The sequence below is a fragment of the Trichosurus vulpecula genome, chromosome 2 (genome assembly GCF_011100635.1).
Source record: "Trichosurus vulpecula isolate mTriVul1 chromosome 2, mTriVul1.pri, whole genome shotgun sequence".
Taxonomy (NCBI): Eukaryota; Metazoa; Chordata; class Mammalia; order Diprotodontia; family Phalangeridae; genus Trichosurus; species Trichosurus vulpecula.
This window is the reverse complement of record NC_050574.1, coordinates 7,294,677-7,312,147: the sequence shown is the minus strand read 5'-3', so window position 1 is coordinate 7,312,147 and position 17,471 is coordinate 7,294,677. Positions and strand designations below refer to the sequence as shown.

At 41.2% G+C, this 17,471-nt stretch overlaps 1 protein-coding gene across 1 annotated transcript in view; it reads right to left on the bottom strand.

The window, feature by feature from the left end:
* The window catches only part of LOC118837753 (zinc finger protein 665-like), a 22,463-nt gene extending 4,992 nt beyond the window's left edge, over positions 1-17,471 (bottom strand). Inside the window, exons 1-4 of the mRNA XM_036744831.1 lie at positions 17,376-17,471; positions 9,033-9,159; positions 5,467-5,536; positions 2,695-2,821 (exon numbers count right to left, since the gene is read on the bottom strand). Of these exons, the coding sequence (XP_036600726.1) occupies positions 2,695-2,821; positions 5,467-5,499 (160 nt within the window). The 5' untranslated portion in view covers positions 5,500-5,536; positions 9,033-9,159; positions 17,376-17,471. The remainder of the gene's footprint in view (positions 1-2,694; positions 2,822-5,466; positions 5,537-9,032; positions 9,160-17,375) is intronic.

The window sequence follows — 17,471 nt, the reverse complement described above, 5'->3', positions numbered from 1 at the left end:
TTTATCTGAAAAACTGTCTATAATTCCCCCCCTCTAAATTTTCTGCTTTTCCTACACTGCTTTTATTTGTCCAAAACCTTTGTTATTTAAGGTAATAGAAAATCATTCATTTTGTGCCTCACCATGCTATCTCTTTTTTATGCATAAATTGTTCACCTCTCCATAATTCTGATTGGTAATATGTTCCACCACATTCTTTTAATTTCCTATGATGTCTCCTGTATATCTAGGTCATATGTCCATGTGGACATTATTTTGGTAAATGGAGTATATTAGTCTCTTTCCAATTTCTGATAGAGTACTTCTCAGCTTTCCTCACATTTTTCACCAAATCAGGAATTCTTATCACAAAACCTTGACAACATTTTCCAAACCCAAAGTTATTCTGTTCTACTCACCTACCTTTCTATCTCTTAGCTCATGCCAGATAGCTTTTTTACTATTATCATTAGTTTTGCTTTTGTTTCATGCTGGCGATTCATGTAACTTTACCTTATATCCTCCTACTTTGCTAAAATATTTGTTTCAATAAACTTTTTAGTTGAGTCTTTGCAATTTTCCATGGATATTACCGAATCATCCACAAAGAGATATTTTTATTACCTCATTCCCTAGTCCAATTGCTTCTATTCCTTTTCTTCCTCTTATTCATATTTTAGGTTTTCCAACACAATATTGAATAATATTGGTGACAACATCTACTTCTGTTGACTGTTCGGTCTTACTGGCAAGGTTGCTAACTTCTCCCCATTACAAGTAACTCTTGCTGACAGTTTTGAGGGAAGTGCTTTTAATCAATTTTAGGAAAAATCTATTTTCCCTATATTTTCAGGTGTTCTTAATAGAAATGAGTACTCTACTGTACCAAAAGCTTTTAATTTGGCTACTGGTAGAGTCATATGATTATTGTTATTGATCTAACAGATCACGTGTATTACTTTCCTTAGGTTATTCCATCCCTACATTCCTGGTAGAAATCCCAATGGGTCACAATGTATAATCTTTGCAATATGTTGTTGTAATCTCCTAGCTAGTACTGTATTTAGGATTTTGGCATCCATAGACATTAATGAAATTGGTCTATGATGTTCTCTTTTTATTTTTTTCCTAATTTCAATATCAGTATCATATTTGTTTCATAAAAGGACTTTGGAAGTTCCCCTTCTTTATCTATTTTTTTCCCAATCATATATTTAATACTGGAATCAGCTGATCTTTACATGTTTTGTAGAATACCCTTGCAAATCCATCTGGTCCTGCTGCTTTATTCTTAGGAAGCTCATTTGTGGCCAGTTCAATTTCTTTTTCTAACTCAAGATGACCTAAGTATTTTTTTTTTCCTGATAATCCCCTGAGAATAATGTTCTAGCACTACCAGCCCTCCACTCCCATCTGCTTCCTCTGTATCACTTCTTCCTTTCAGGACATATAAGTGTGTAATAACTTCTCCATTTTACTCTCCCTATCCAATATTATTTTTTTAGAATAAACCCATAATACACAGCTCAGGTTAAGCTTTTCTTTTCAACTACCCAAGTAATGATGATATTCTCAAGGTCACTGATAACACCCAACTTTATAAAAAGAAAACAAGTTGACCTGATTAAGTCCCTTATAACTGGTCTTTAATTTTTATCTTATATTTCTCCGGGATTATCCATGTCCAATTTGCAATTAAATCCTGCTCTTTTTCTCACAAATACCTGAATATCTTTCAGTTCATTATTCTATTTTTTTCATTCAGGATTACACTCAGCTTTGCTAAGTGACTTATTTTTGTTCACAACCACAGCTCCCTTGCTCTATGAAATATAATGTCCCAAGCCCTATAGTCTTTTAATGTAGAAGCTGCGAGGTCTTGTCTTATCTTGATGCTAGCGCCACAGTATTTACATCCTGTTCTTCTTGTTGCTTCTAGTATTTCCTACTTAATTTGGGAGCTTCAGAACTTGGCTTTAATGTTACTGCAAATTTTCATTTTATCACTTTCAGGGGCAAATTTTCTTAATGTCTTGGAATATTTCATCTAGACCCTTAATTGGATCATACCTGTCAGGTAGTATAACAACTCTTAACTTGAGTCTCCTTGATCTAATCTCCATATCATTTGTTTTTGTAATGAATCTTTCCACATTTACTTCTACTTTTTCATTCCTTCAGTGTTCAGTCTTTCTTGGTACCTTATAATGTCATTAGCTTCATCTCACCCAATTCTGCATTTTAAGAAGTTACTATGGTTCTTAAGTTTTTGGATCTGTTTTTCTAGTTAGTTGACTTTCTGGTCATCATTTTCTTAATTTCCTGTTCTGCTGTTGTTTTTTCCCCTAATTTTTCCTCAGTCCATCATTTGATTTTTAAATACTTTTTAATTTCTTCCAAGAACTCCTTTTGGGCCTGATACCACGTGAAATTTCTCTTTGAAGTAGGAGTGTTTTTTTTTTATTTTAACGCCAGTTTCTTCCCCTGAAAAGGACCCCAGATCTTTATCTCCAGCTACCTGAATGATGGTAAGTTATTTAACTTAATGCTGAAAGCCAAGACCAAAGAAGATGGAGAGTTAGTGCATACAGAAGATTGTGCTGTCATGTCAGTTTTTGAGGATGAGATGGGACAGAGTATGAATCAATTCTCTGCTGATTGTAAAAATTTTGACCTGGCAATTAACACCAAGAAAAGAAAGGAAATGGTCCTTACCCAGGGACAGCAGATTCTGGATATTTTCCAGCATGACCTCTATGTACAGCTTTTTCTGAGAATGGTCCAAGAGGCACCACTCCTCCTCAGTGAAGTCCACAACCACATCCTTGAAGGTCACCAACTCCTAAACCATCAAAATCACATGATTTAGAGCTGAAAGACAGACTCCAGAATTCATCTAGTCCAACCTTCATCAACTTAGAAGAGGAAACTGAAGCCCAGAAAAGGGATTTGCTTAAAACTCATATAACCTTTATGACTGTCAGAGACAGCACTTGAAATCACTTATTAAGAACCCAATGGAATATGGAGGAAAGCATTTTACATTTGAAATGAGAATCATGTTGGAGTAATAAAAGCAGGAAAACTTTCCCACTGTTAAACATTTCTCCCAGCAGAATTAGGGAAAACGTATGTGTTCTGTCAGTGAGATCTAAGCATCTGTAGAGAAAGAGACAAGGTCATCTGAAATTCCTCCCCACCAGAAGAGTCATCAGTGACACATAAGAAAACTGAAAGAAGCCACTGTGAAAAGCTGGTAAGTTCTGTGTTTTGTTTGGGAGTTGGGGGGGACTGAAGAGTAAAACTGAGGAAAGGAAAAGAAAAAGCAAAGATCTAGTAAATTTCCTTAGAGTTGGAAATAAAGTCTTAATTAGATGAAAGTATGAAAAGGATTCTCAAGAGACATTACTCACGATGTGGCCTCAAGTGAGTGGAATGAGGCTTTTTCCAGCCAAGTGAAGAAGTTCTCTGTTCTTATACAGAGGGCTTCAGATGACACTGGCTATGATGTGTCATGGGCAAAAGCATCTGCAGCCCTTGCTTTATGATTGCTTGCAGTTGTTCAAGGAACATAGTCATTCATCGTATTATTTAATCATAAAGAAATGAACGTAACTATGTGAGGAAAGGAGGGTTCCTTCATTCAGTACAAGTGTAATGTTTTGTGAACTATGGTTGGAGATTGAGCTAATGCATAAGAGAGACACTGACACTATCTATGAAAAACAAATTATTTCAACATGCAGCTAGAACTCAAGAACACTGGTCATCAGGAAAGAAGAGGCAGACTGATGGATATCATAGAAGAGAGTGGGGACATCTGTAAGCCTTTGATACATGGGGTATGGGGGGCTCATCTATTTATCCAACCTACTACATGTAGAACCCATGTTCAGCCAATGCACTTGCCAATCGACATTCTTCCAATTCATTCTCTTCCATTTCTAGCAGAAGGATGAGTCACTTTTTCTTTTATTTCAGGGCAATTCTCTTTCATGGAGGTAAAAATCTCTTTTCCCTTTTTCTCATTTTGATTCTATTTAAAACATCTTATTTATCTTATATTTATAATCTTGATTTTGCTTTTAGCTTCCTTTATTTCTATTATCAAACATTTGAGCAAATAAAGAACTTATTAGATCTTTCCTGATATTTTTAGGTTCCCAAAAATCTACAAAATTTTCCTTTTCACTTGGTGTTCTGAGTCATGACCCTTCACTGCATTGAATTTACTTACAGGAATGATCCTATAATGGCTGTTCTTGTATCAGTGTACTGAATGTCCCCTTCAGTGCCTTCCTTCCCCAATCTCTTTGAGAAAACTAATAGACTTCATTCCTATGCAGTTATTTTTCCTTAGAAGGCACAAAGGGCTTAGCAAATGTTGATTAACTACCTGACTATTCAAGCAGACAGTGTTTTCTTTGCACTGGCATAACACCTTTCTAACCACAGCAATACATTCAATTTTTTTTTCCTTTTCCTAAAAATGTTTTTTTTCTCTGTATCTCCTGACCTATTCTTACCCAAAACTTCTTCCTAAGCTTGCTTATGCTTCTCCTACCAAAGGATGGCTCCTATACCCCAGGGGGAGAGTGTCTCTGTGTCCTCTGTGAAACTGTGAGAGTTTACTTACACATGCCAATCACCTACCCCTGGGGCATCACGCTCTGAGGGGAGAAATGAAGCACAGTTGACTGTCTGGCTGTATCCTGCACTCCCTTATTCTAGCTGTCCCTCACTGACCCTGACAATTCTCACAGCAGGATTAAATGAAATAATATCTATGTGCTTCCTGGCACAAACAGATGCCGTATCTTCACCCTTTTCAGTCTTAACCTCTTAACCCTTTCCAGACTTGTTATACCTTGGTCCTTTTCCTCCCTCTGACCCAGGGGTACTGGCCTCCTGGCTGATCCTTGACCAAGACCCTCCATTCCCTGACCCTGTGCCTTCCCAATGGCTGTCTCTCATGCTTGGAATGTCCTCACCTTGTACCTGGGCCTCCTGGCATCCTTTGTATCTCAGGTAACATCTCATCTAAAAACAAGCTTTTCCTGGTCCCTGACACTGCCAGAGCCCTCCCTCTCAGGGTGCCTCCCATCCATACTGCATAGAGCTTGTTTAGACACAGTTGCTGACTGACATGTTCTTTCCCCATTAGAGTGTAAGCTCATGGAGGGCAGGGACTGCTTTTTTTTTCAACCTTCCTTTGCATCCTCAGTAGGTTAGCACAGTGCTTGTCACAGAGGGGCCACTTTCCAAATGCTTATTGACTTGACCTAAGACATTGCAAATGAGAGGGATTCAGAAAGACCTGGGAAGGCTTGTGCAGCCTCAGGCAGGAGGAAATGAGCAGGACCAGGAGGACAATTTCTGCTTTGCTGACAGCACCGCAAAGGACATCTAACAAGATAAAGCTTCCTTGGCACTCTTCAATTCCAAGTTTGCTGATGCTGGTCAGGTCTGTGGATGGACTGCACTCACCTGGGATGAGGGTCTCAGGGTGGCAGGGGCCATTTCCTCTGGTTCTAGGCGTTGGGCTCTACAAGCTGACCTGGGAAGAGAGAAGAATCTCAGAATGGAAGAAACATTGTCTTTACCTCGTCTTCCTAGTGTGGATGCCGACCTGCCAGGAATGACAGCAGCTGAGATCTCAGAAGGGTTACAAAGGCCCGGGTCAGCCTTATGTTTGTTCATTTAGAGATTCTAGGAGAGAATGACTAGGAGGCCTGAGCCTATCCCAGAGAGAAGGGCAGAGCACAGAGGAGTGGGGAATGAAAAGCCCCCACAGGAATCTAATTGCTTGGGGAAATTGGAGCAGGGGAGAAAGTTGGTGGTCGGATGAGGATTCATTCAGGTCCCCAAAATGTGTTGGAAGGATTCTCCCAATTAGGCCTGGGCCCCAGCATGGGCTGGGGTTCTGTCCAAGGTAGGACAGCAGCACGGAACCAGGAAATTGAGAGGGGACAGATATGGTTTAACAGGCTGGAGTCCACGTTTCAAGTGGCCAGCTCTAAAAGGACTCTAAGCTGAGCCAAGAGGGGCCTCAGAGCTCCAGGCCCTTACTTTGTCTGAAGAAACAAGGCTCAGAGTGGTCAGTGACTGGCCCATGGTCACAGGGGCATTAAGGAACAGCCTGGATTCCAGCCTGGGTCACAGAGTTACACCAGTAGGGAACTCCAAGATCACTTTCTGACCTCCATCCTACTCTCACCTTACATGAGGGTTTTTGTTTTTTTTTTTCTGAGCATTCACAGGAATGCACATATATCTGAAACCTGAAAGGTCACCAAGTCTACCCTCTCATTTTACAGAAGAGAACACAGAGGCTCAGGGACTTAGCAGCCAAGGTTAAGTGGGGAGAGCCTGGAGTCAGTTAGACCTGAGAGAATCCTCCCTCTGACATGTCCTGACTAAGACTCTGGTAAAATCACTGCACCTCTCAGCCTCAGTTCCCTCATTTGTCAAATGGGGATGACAGCCCCTTTCTGGCAGGGCTGTTGTGAGGATCAAGGAGATCACACATGTAAAGCACTGTATACAGTCTGGTAGTGGGACTGGGGTAGCTGGATTCGAACCCAGATCCTGATTCCAAACACAGGGCTCTTCCCTGCCTCTACCAGGCAGCCTCTCAGCATGGGGGAGGCAACAGGTTGCTGAAGTTTTCTCTTGGGAGGAAAGGAGGATTCTTGTGGGGGAGGGCATAAGGCAAAGGGATTATGAAAAATGAAAAAATTCCTGGTTCCAAGGTGGTCTATCTATGAAAAGAGGTGGGGGGAGGGTAGAGAGCAGCCAGGCCACCCAGACTAGGGTTTGGGAGGGGGTTGGGGGTCACCTGAGATCCAGACATACTTTCTCTGACCAAAGATTCCAGGTCCTCTGATGTCTTCTCCATCAGGCTAAAGAATGGAATGAAGACAGACTGACTGCTCCATGGAATCTGTCCTCCAACCTTCCAGAGCTCCCAACATTTATCTGTCTTCTCCCTCCACCCCTTTGCTTTCAGAGGCAGGGGAACTAGAATTTGGGTAGGGCCCTGCCTTCTCCCAGCCTAGGTATGTGGGGGTGTGGTAAGGGGAGGGCCTTATGTCCAAAGCTTCCATTATCCAGCCAGTGTTAGTTAAGTGGCCTGGGCTCAGTGCTACTGTCCCTGCCCCAATAATGCAGAAATGCCTCCAAGTAAAGGTGCCTCTTTACTTTTTGTGGGGAATCTGATCTCAGTTCACCCCCCTCAGACTTAATCAGATTTACAATTCCCCAGAGATATTAGTGTGGTGATATCCAAAAATGGGCTCCTTAGCATTTAGTCAACAAGTGCCCTAGACTAGTTTGGCTTTTTCCCCTGAACTGAATGCTGTTTGTATGTTGGATTGGAGTAAGCTTGTCGGCCCCTTCACCTTGCTTCCCTTGCTTAAGCTGATGGAAAGAACCTGTGCTTTCCTGGTCAACCCCTTCACCTTGCTTAAGCAGACTGAAAGAACCTGTGCTCTCCCCGGCGTACCTTACACCCCCGCAGAAGCTGGATAGTTAAAAACAGCTTCCGTTGGAGCCAGAGGCTGCTATAGCCGCAGCCATGGCCGAAGCTGAAGCAGGAGCTGCCGGTAGCAGATCTGACCTATGGGAGGAAGCTGAACAAGGACTTGAGGCCAGTGGGTAATCTTTTTACCATAGAGGGGAAGCATATATATGATTTTGCTGTACACCATCATGCTTCTCTGTGGCCTCCTGGTCACTCTTGTGAGGCGTACTTATTGGGCCTGGAAGCTTTTGATAAATATATCAAAATGGGGATGCTGGTGTGTGGATTGGTTACTGTGGAGCCTAAATATATGCTTTGATTCTTCTGCCTCCTACTTTGAGAATTACTTATATCCGGTGGTTCCGAACCTTTCAGACATATATATGATCCTCTTTGAAATTATAAACTCTGCCCTCCTAATACAATCAGCTATTCGTCTCTCCTTCAGAAGAGACAAAGACCTGTAGCCTGCCTCATATCTGTCCTCATTCTAGTCTAGCCTCAAAGGCATTTTCCTAAAGTGCAGGTCTGACCATGTCAGCCCCCTCTCCCACTCAATAAACTCCAGTGGCTCCCTACTGCTTCCAGGAGCAAATACAAAATGCTCTCCTTGGCACCCAAAGCCCTGCCTAATTTAGCCCTCTGCTACACTTCCTGCCTTCTCACACCTTTCTCCCCCTATGTACTCTTCAGTCTGGTGACACTGGTCTCCTGGAGGTTTCATTCATAAGACCTTCCAGCTCTCAGACCTTCCACCTCTCAGCTCCCAGCATTTTCTCTGGCTGTCCCCAAGACTGGCACACTCTCCCTCCTCTGCTCTAACCACTCACCTTCCTGGCTCCCTTTAAGGCCCAGTTAAAATCCCCCCTTCTACAGGAAGTTTCTCCAACCCCTCTTCCCTCCACTGTTAGTTATTTCCTGTTTATCCTCTAAATATCTCACAGTGTAAGCATTTACATATTGTCTCCCCCAGGTGACTGTGTGCTGCCTAAGGGCAGGGACTGTCCTTTGTCTCTTTTTGTATCCCTGGTGCTTAGCCCTGTGCCTGACACATTGTTGTAGGTCAGTCTTGTTTGACTCTCCCTTACCCTGTGGACCACAACCCACCAACAGTGTCCACAGTATTTCCTGGCAAATAATCTGGGGTGCTTTGCCATTTCCTTCTCCAATGGACTAAGGTCAACAGAGTTAAGTGACATACCTAGGGTCACACACTAGTAAGGATGGGGAAGGACAGAGATGGGCAAGGGCTTCTACTAAGAACAAGGTAGGGATTCCAGAGATGAATTATCAATGAAGAAAAGTATGGCCTTCCTCTAGTGATGGCTCATTCTATGAATAAATACAGGGCAATGAAGGATTATGACTCAGAACACCAAGTGAAAAGTGAAACTTTGTGAATTCTTGCAGGAACATGACTGTGGACTCAATGAAGCTTCTGAGGCTGAGATGCAACAAATCAATTCTCTGCTGCTTCTATTGCTTTTGGCCTAATAATTAACACCAAGGAAAGGAAGGAATTGGTCCTTACCTAGGGACAGCAGGTTCTGGATATTCTCCAGCATGACCTCCTTGTAAAGCTCTTCCTGAGAATGGTACAAGAGGCACGACTCCTCCTCAGGAAAGTCCACGATCACATCCCTGAATGTCACCAACTCCTAAACCATCAAAAGTCACATGATTTAGCCAATACCAGGTAGTTTGGATGACTGCTGCTCTGTAGTACAGTTTAATATCTGGTATGGCTAGGCCACCTTCTCTAGCATTTCTTTTCATCAATACCTTAGATATTCTAGACCTCTTGTTCTTCCAGATGAATTTTGTTATTATTTTGTCCAGCTCTGTAAAATAATTTTTTGGTTAGTGGGAAAAGCTGTAGGAGTGGAAGGAGTTCATGGTCCCACCACTGCCCACGGGGCGGCGGAGGTGGGGCAGCTACAGCTGCAGTTGCTTCAGGCCCCAGGCCCACCTGGTGGGAGGAATTAAGTGGTGGATCAGAACAGGAGTGCACAGCCTGCTGAAGATCTAAGCCCAGTCCAGGAAGGGGGTTCTTGTGGCAGAGCAGGCCCATCCTCCCCAAACGTGGAACATAGAACTCTTTAGTCTACAAGCAGTCATACCCAGCTGAAAACCTCAAGGGTCAAGTTAGTTGGGTGGGAATATGGCCAGGCAGCGAAAACGCACCCAGATTTAGTCTCAGACTTTGGATTCTTTCTTTGGTGACAAAGAAGACCAAAACATACAGCCTAAAGAAGTCAACAAAGTGCAAGAGCCTACACCAAAAGTCTCCAAGAAAAACATGAACTGGTCCCAGGCCATGGAAGAGCTCAAACAGGATTTGGAAAAGCAAGTTAGAGAAGTAGAGGAAAAATTGGGAAGAGAAATGAGAAGGACACGAGAAAACCATGAAAAACAAGTCAATGATTTGCTAAAGGAGACCCAAAAAAATACTGAAAAATACACTGAAGAAAACAACACCTTAAAAAACAGACTAACTCAGATTCCTCTGATTCTATGTTGGGATGGCAAGCAGGGTGGGATTTTTTGACTTTGTTTTTTCTTTAGTAGTACTTCTCAGTATTAAGGCAAACAAGTGCCTTTGATAAGTCTTGCCTTTCAAATGTAACAGCAAGCAAAGTGGGACTTTCTGTTGTCTTTTGTTCTGGAGTGCTTCTCAGAGTGGGAAGTAATGAAGTGCCTTGGAGTCCTTTATTTCAAGAGTCTTTGATGATGCTTAAGTTACAAGAAAGTCTAAGTCACATGAATTTGAGTCACATAGTAGTGATGCCCTCTGACCTTGAAAAAGGGTATATGTACTGTGAGGTTAGCATTTAGCTTGGGGCTCTCACTCACTGGAAGAGCATCCTGTGATTTGACCACACACAACTCTGCGTAGCCATCATGGAGCCCCCAGCTTTGAAAACCCAGACGTTGGTGCTTCTCTCTGGTAACTATGTGTGTAACGTCACATGTTGTGGTTGGGTCATTCAGTGGTGTCCAACTGTTCATGATCCCATGGACATAGCGCATGGGATTTTCTTGGCAGAGATGCTGGAGTGGTTTGCCATTTCATTCTCTAGTGTGGTCCTATTTTCCAGATGAGAAACTGAAGCAAACAGGGTAAAGTGACTTGTCCAGGGTCACACAGCTAGGTAATGTCTGAGGCCAGATTTGTAGTCAGGTATTCCTGACTCCAGGGCCAGCACTTTATCAACTGCACCCTCTAGCTGCCCCTGACAGTCAAGCATTTTAAGAATAATTGGACAGTCATCAGAGAGATGAGAAAAGCAACCCCAGATGGCAATCCTTAGAATTTTTGAGCACTCCTCAGGTAATTCAGATTAGACCACAACTGCCCTCCATGTTTTCTGGTTGCAGGTTCTCAAATTGTCATATGATCAGTGGGAAGCCTCTCTCATCTCTATCAACAGAGGACCCCAATTAGGACAACTGAGTGGAAGTTCTGTCCCCCACAACCTATAGACCCCCACTCTATGTCCATCCAGCCTCAGGGACACAGGTGAGATGGCTTGTCTTCTCTGGAGATATCAGACACCCTATTGCCCAGAATTCCCAGGAATATTTGTCTGATGAGAATGGGGAGGGGGGGGGGCGGTTGAGAAGGAAACTTCTATGAACTGGTTTCATTTCCTTGCTCTGCAGAAGCTCGCAATTACAACCAAAATAAAGGACCAGAAAGTCCTGTCCATGTTGGCCATTACAGCTTCACAAATGCCGTACCCCCGCCCACCCCCGCTTCCCACAAATATGTAACGGGGCGAGTTATAGCCAACCCCTGCCCTCCTTGCACCTCTGCACCCAGGGCCTGCTGATATAAACTTGGGGCTCTGGGATATGGGAGGAACAGGATGGGGCCAGGAGGAAGGGTCTCGCCTTTGTTACCCATGTGCCAATTCCAGGTCTTTGTCCGGACTTGCCTGACCCCATGGCACTTCCTGTTCCTTTGTCTGGACCTGCCTGAGCACATGGCACTTCTGGTTCTTTATGTGGATTTGCCTGACCGCAGGAGCTTCAGGAGAGGGCAGGAAAAGAAGGAGAGCAGAGTAGGCGGAATCAGGGCAGTCCTAGTGCCTATGTAACCAAAGTACGTAACCAAAGCTATAAAAGTTTGCTGCCAACCTGAATAAATCAGAGTCACTACCCACCTCGGCTCCCGCCTCATTCATTGTCCACAAGATCACGTCCTTGCTGGACAAAGGCCTAGGTGTTGGGGAGGGGGTAGCAGACCGCAACAAAAATATGGTATTGATATTCAAATCAACAAGAATTAAGAGAAGAAGAATTACAGACCAAATTCATTAGTGTATAATGGAAGCAAAGATTCTAAATAAAATACTAGCTAGGGGATTACAACAATATAATACAAAGATTCTACATTGTGACCAACTGGGATTTATGCCAGGGATGCAGGGATGAGTTAACCTAAGGGAAATTATTCGTGTGACCTATATCAATAATAAAAAAATCATATGAATATATCAACTGCTGAAGAATACGTTTTGATAAAAATCAATACTCATTTCTACTAAAAAAAACACTTGAAAGTATAGGCAAAAGTGCATTTTATGTTAAATCGATAAAACAAATTCATCTACACCATCAGCAAGCATTACTTGTAATGGTGTTAAGCTAGAAGTCTTCACAGTAAGATCTAATGTTCAAGGATGGCCACTGTCACCAATGTTACTTAATACTGTATTGGAAATCTAGGAATAGCAATGAGAGAAGAAAAAGAAATAGAAGGAATCAGACCAGGGAATGAGGTAATAAAAATATGTCTTTTTATGGACGATATGATGATATCCATTGAAAATCTCAAAGACTCAATTAAAAAGTTGGTAGAAACAATAATTTTAGGAAAGTAGCAGGATATAAGGTAAACTCACATAAATCATCAACATTCCTATAGATCACCAGCAAAACCTTGCAACAAGAGATAGTAAGAGATACCCCATTTAAAATAAGTCTAGACAGTATAAAATTCCTGGGGTTATGCCTGCCAGAACAAACCCAGGAACTACATTAGTATAAATATAAAAAAATTGATACAATTTTCCCAACAGTTTTTGTGAAATAGTGAATTATTAGCCCAGGAGCTGGCCTCTTTGGGTTTATCAAAGAGTAGATTGCTAAACTTGTTGATTTCTCCTTCTTGTGTACCTATCCTATTCCACTGATCCACACCCCTGTTTCTTAACCAGTACCAGGCAGTTTTGATGACTGCTGCTCTGTAGTACAGTTTAATATCTGGTATGGCTAGGCCACCTTCTCTAGCATTTCTTTTCACTAATACCCTAGATATTCTAGACCTCTTGTTTTTCCAGATGAATTTTGTTATTATTTTGTCCTGCTCAGTAAAATAATTTTTTGGTAGTTCGATTGGTATGGCACTGAATAGATAGATTAATTTAGGTAAAATTGTCATTTTTATTATATTAGCTCGGCCTAATCATGAGCAACTGATATTCTTCCATTTATTTAGATCTGATTTTATTCGCGTGAAAAGTGTGTCATAGTTATGTTCATGTAGGCCCTGGGTTTGTCTTGGCAAATAGACTCCCAAATATTTTACAGTGTCTACAGCAACTTTGAATGGAATTTCTCTTTCTATCTCTTGCTGTTGGGCTTTGTCAGTAATGTATAGGAATGCTGAGGATTTATGTGGGTTTATTTTATATCCTGCAACTTTGCTAAAGTTGTTTATTATTTAGAATATTTTTTACTTGCTTCTCTAGGATTCTGTAAGTAAATCATCACATCATCTGCAAAAAGTGATAATTTAGTTTCTTCTTTTCCTATTCTAATTCCTTCAATTTCTTTTTCTTCTCTTATTGCTACAGCTAAAGTTTCTAGTACCAAATTGAATAATAGGGGTGATAATGGACATCCTTGTTTCACCCCTGATCTTACTGGGAATGCATCTAGCTTATTCCCATTACAAATAATGCTTGTCGATGGTTTTAGGTAGATGCTATTTATAATTTTAAGGAAGTTTCCACTTATTCCTATGCTTTCTAGTGTTTTTAATAGGAATGGGTGTTGTACTTTGTCAAAGGCTTTTTCTGCGTCTATTGAGATGATCATATGGTTTCTGCTAGTTTTGTTGCTGATATGGTCAATTATGCCAATAGTTTTCCTAATATTGAACCAGCCTTGCACTCCTAGAATAAATCCTCCCTGGTCATAGTGTATTATTCTCGTGATGAGTTGCTGCAATCTTTTTCCTAAAATTTTATTTAAAATTTTTGCATCAATATTCATTACAGAAATTGGTCTATAATTTTCTTTCTCTGTTTTGACTCTACCTGGTTTGGGTATCAGTACCATATTTGTGTCATAAAAAGAATTTGGTAGGACTCCTTCTTCACCTATTTTCCCAAATAGTCTACAAAGTATTGGAATTAGTTGTTCTTTAAATGTTTGATAGAATTCACAGGTAAAACCATCTGGCCCTGGAGATTTTTTCCTACACGACATAATGCTGAGAGAGCGGAGCAGAGCCAGGAAACATTGTACACAACCACAGATATATGGTTTCCGTGAGGACCAACCCTGACATACTTCGCTCTTCTCAGCAACGTAAGGTGCAAGGACAACTCCAGGGGACTCACGATGGAGAATGCTATCTTCATCCAGAGAAAGAACTGTGAAGTTTGAATACAGATTGAGGCGTACTTCATGCTCACCTTTTTTCTTCTCTTTTGTTTTTGGGTTTTTCTTTTTTGGTTCTGTCTCTTCTTTCTCATGATTCACTCCATTGGTGAATTCCTCTCCACAACTTGACTAGTGTATAAATTAATTCAATGAGAAGTTATACATGGTAGTTATAGGAGATTCTATGCCATCTTGGGGAGGGAGGGGAGAGGGAGAGGAAAAAATCTGGATCTCAAAATTACGTAGAACCGTGTGTTGTAAACTAAAAATAAAAAAAAAATTAAAAAATAAAAAAAAATATGATACAAATAAAATCAGATTTAAATAGAGGGATATTGAATCTTCATGGGTTGGCATGGCAAATAGAATAATGAAAATGTTTCTTTACGTAATTTATCTCTTCAATGCTATCACAAATGAATTATCAAAACCTTATTTTACTGAGTTAGAAAAAAATAATAAAATTTATTTGGAAGAACAAAAGGTCAAGAACATGAAAAGAACTAATAAAAGAGTAATGTAAAGAGAAAAAAAAATAGCAGAACCCAATCTTAAAACTGTATTATAAGGCAGTAATTATCAAAAGTATCTTCTACTGGCTAAGAACTAGAAAGGCTTATCAATGGAACCTAGCAGACATATAATTTACAGCAGCAAATGAAAAAAGGAACCTTCTATTAGACAAGTGCAACACTGAAGACTTGGGGATAGGAATTCATTATCTGGTAAAAATTGTAGGGAAAACCAGAAGGAAATATGGCAGAAATTATGCATGGACCAACATTTTACATTATTTATCAAGTTAAGGTAAAAATGGATACATGAGCTAAATCTTAAAAGATATTACAAGAAAATTTGAAGATTATGGAACATGTTAATTATTAGACTCATGGATACTAGAACAATTCATGGATAAATTAGATACGGAAGTGAGTAGGGGGTTAAATAGATAATTTTGATCAGGTCAAATTAAAAAGGTTTTGTACAAATTAAAACAATGTAATGATGATCAGAAGGAAAGCAGAAAATTGGTGGAGGGGATAAAGTTCTCATATCTCAAATGTACAAAATGAATAAAGATCTTTGCAAAACCTGTAAGAGTATGAGTCATTCCCCAATTAAGAAATGATCAAAGGATATGGACAGGCAGTTTTCCAATGCAGAAATCAAAACAATTTATAATCAAATTAAAAAATGCTCTAAATCATTGTTGAGTACAGAAATGCAAATTAAAACAAACTTGAGATATCATTTTACACCTGTGAGGTTGGCTAAAATGACTGAAAAGGAAGGTGACAAATGTTGGAGAGGATGTGGTAAATTGGGACACTAATTCATTGTGAAATGATACTGGTGCCCAGAAACTCTCTTCCACCCTTCCTTCTTAGCTTTGGAATCTTATGAACCCACAAACTACCATCAACTCAATCACAAAGTGTTAAGTTGACATCTGTAAGGATGTGTACACCATTACAGTATTGTCTGGTGACCCAGGCAATGCTGAAGGGATGCAGAAAGTCCTAGGCCCCCACCATGCCCCGCCCCCCCACACCAGCACAATGAAAATCAAGACCTTTGCCCCACCTGAGCATAAATATCCTGTTCACTTTGGAGTCTCCATCCTGGCCTCCTTCCACCTTCCAACAGATGTGGATCAGCAAGCAGGGGTATGATGAATCTGGGCCCTACATTTTCTACCGCAAATGCTTCTGAATGGACGGTGAGTTTTTTAATGGTTTTTTTTTGTTCTAGTCATAGAGTGTGACATGATGAATGCCACTCTCCTGAAAAAATGATATAGGCATGACTTTTGGAGGGGAGGGCACTTGACTAAACATTTAAAAACTGAAAAGGTGATGGTGATGAGTACTCTCAAGTATGTATGGATGGATGGATGTAAGGAAGTATGTCGGAGGTAAACATCCTCAATGATCTACTGTGGTCTTAAGGACTCAGATGGCACATTTTTACAAGGATCATTCCAAACATGGTATAATGCATTGTTACAGAGAGTTACTTGCTTCTAGGAAGGCTGTCCTGCTCCACAAAAAGGAGCTATTTAAGATAAATGTAAAGCAAGGAGAGAAGGATGGGGTGGGGGAGGTGCTAGTACATGCCTTACCTGTAAAGCTTGGGGGGAAAAATCTTTCTATCTTCTGCCTTAATACTTATTCTTTTTTTTTTAACTGCCACAGGGTAAATGAAAGGTCCCCTAAATTCCTTCCCTGCCATCATCACAAATGGAAAGGAAGATTTTACAGTCTCTCCAAGAGTATTATGAGGTTGGTGACAGTACTTGGGGGAAGAGAAGGAGATGTACTTGTTCACTGATCTAAGACCAGGTCAAATGAAAGCAGGCACTTTAAATGTTTCCTTTTTGGCTTCTCAGTCATTCCTTGAACCACTTGCTAACTTACATCACGGGTAGTTATAAATAGGAAGCCTGATGTCCTTCCTTTCAAAGGGCTAGTTTAGAGGAAAACATAATCCAGTGGGGATTTAGTTGTCGTTTTAAAACAATCCTGCTATCTTTACCAGTCCATTTCATGAGATTTTAACCTTACTTTTGCCAATTTAGTCCATTTCAAAACAACTTCATCGAAGCAGAGTTATAAAACTTAAAAAGTCTAATTTAAACGAACAGATTCCCCATTACACTCACTGAATTGTGAATTCACCAAATTAAATATACATGTTTAGTTACTAATGGCAATGACTTAAAAATCTCAACTTGCACGAGGGCTGTTAGGCGCTAATATTTCAAATTTCAGGATCCAATATTAGCAATGTACTCGTGCTTTGTGCTTGAAGGAGGCAGGAAAGATCCTGAAACAATCTGCAGATTCTCTTTTGTTCTCTCAAAATACCAGGTTTTCATGCCCATATGTACACGCCACATACTCCTTCTCATTTGGCCGTTTGCAGTCTGAGCACCCTCTACAACACGTGCACGGACTTGGCTCACCTTTACACCTTCCTATAATGCCATGTCCTCTGGAGGGCCCGGACATTTAAGAGGCCTGCGCGGAGCTCTGCACTGCACCACCATCCTACAGCCGGATCTCTTCTGCCGCTGGGAAGGGAAATTACGTCCAGGCTTTCAGGTGCCTTTCCCAGGAGCCAGAACTGCGGGAGCAGTGTAGGGAGCCCCTACTTAAACTGACTCCAGCAAAGGGGAAACAGAACGAACCCGACCTACCTGATGACCCCCTTCTTTCAGACCCACGACCTTCGGCTCCGGGAGCCCCTACGCACGCACCGGTCTCTACCGCTCTTCTATCAGCCCCTGCGGCAA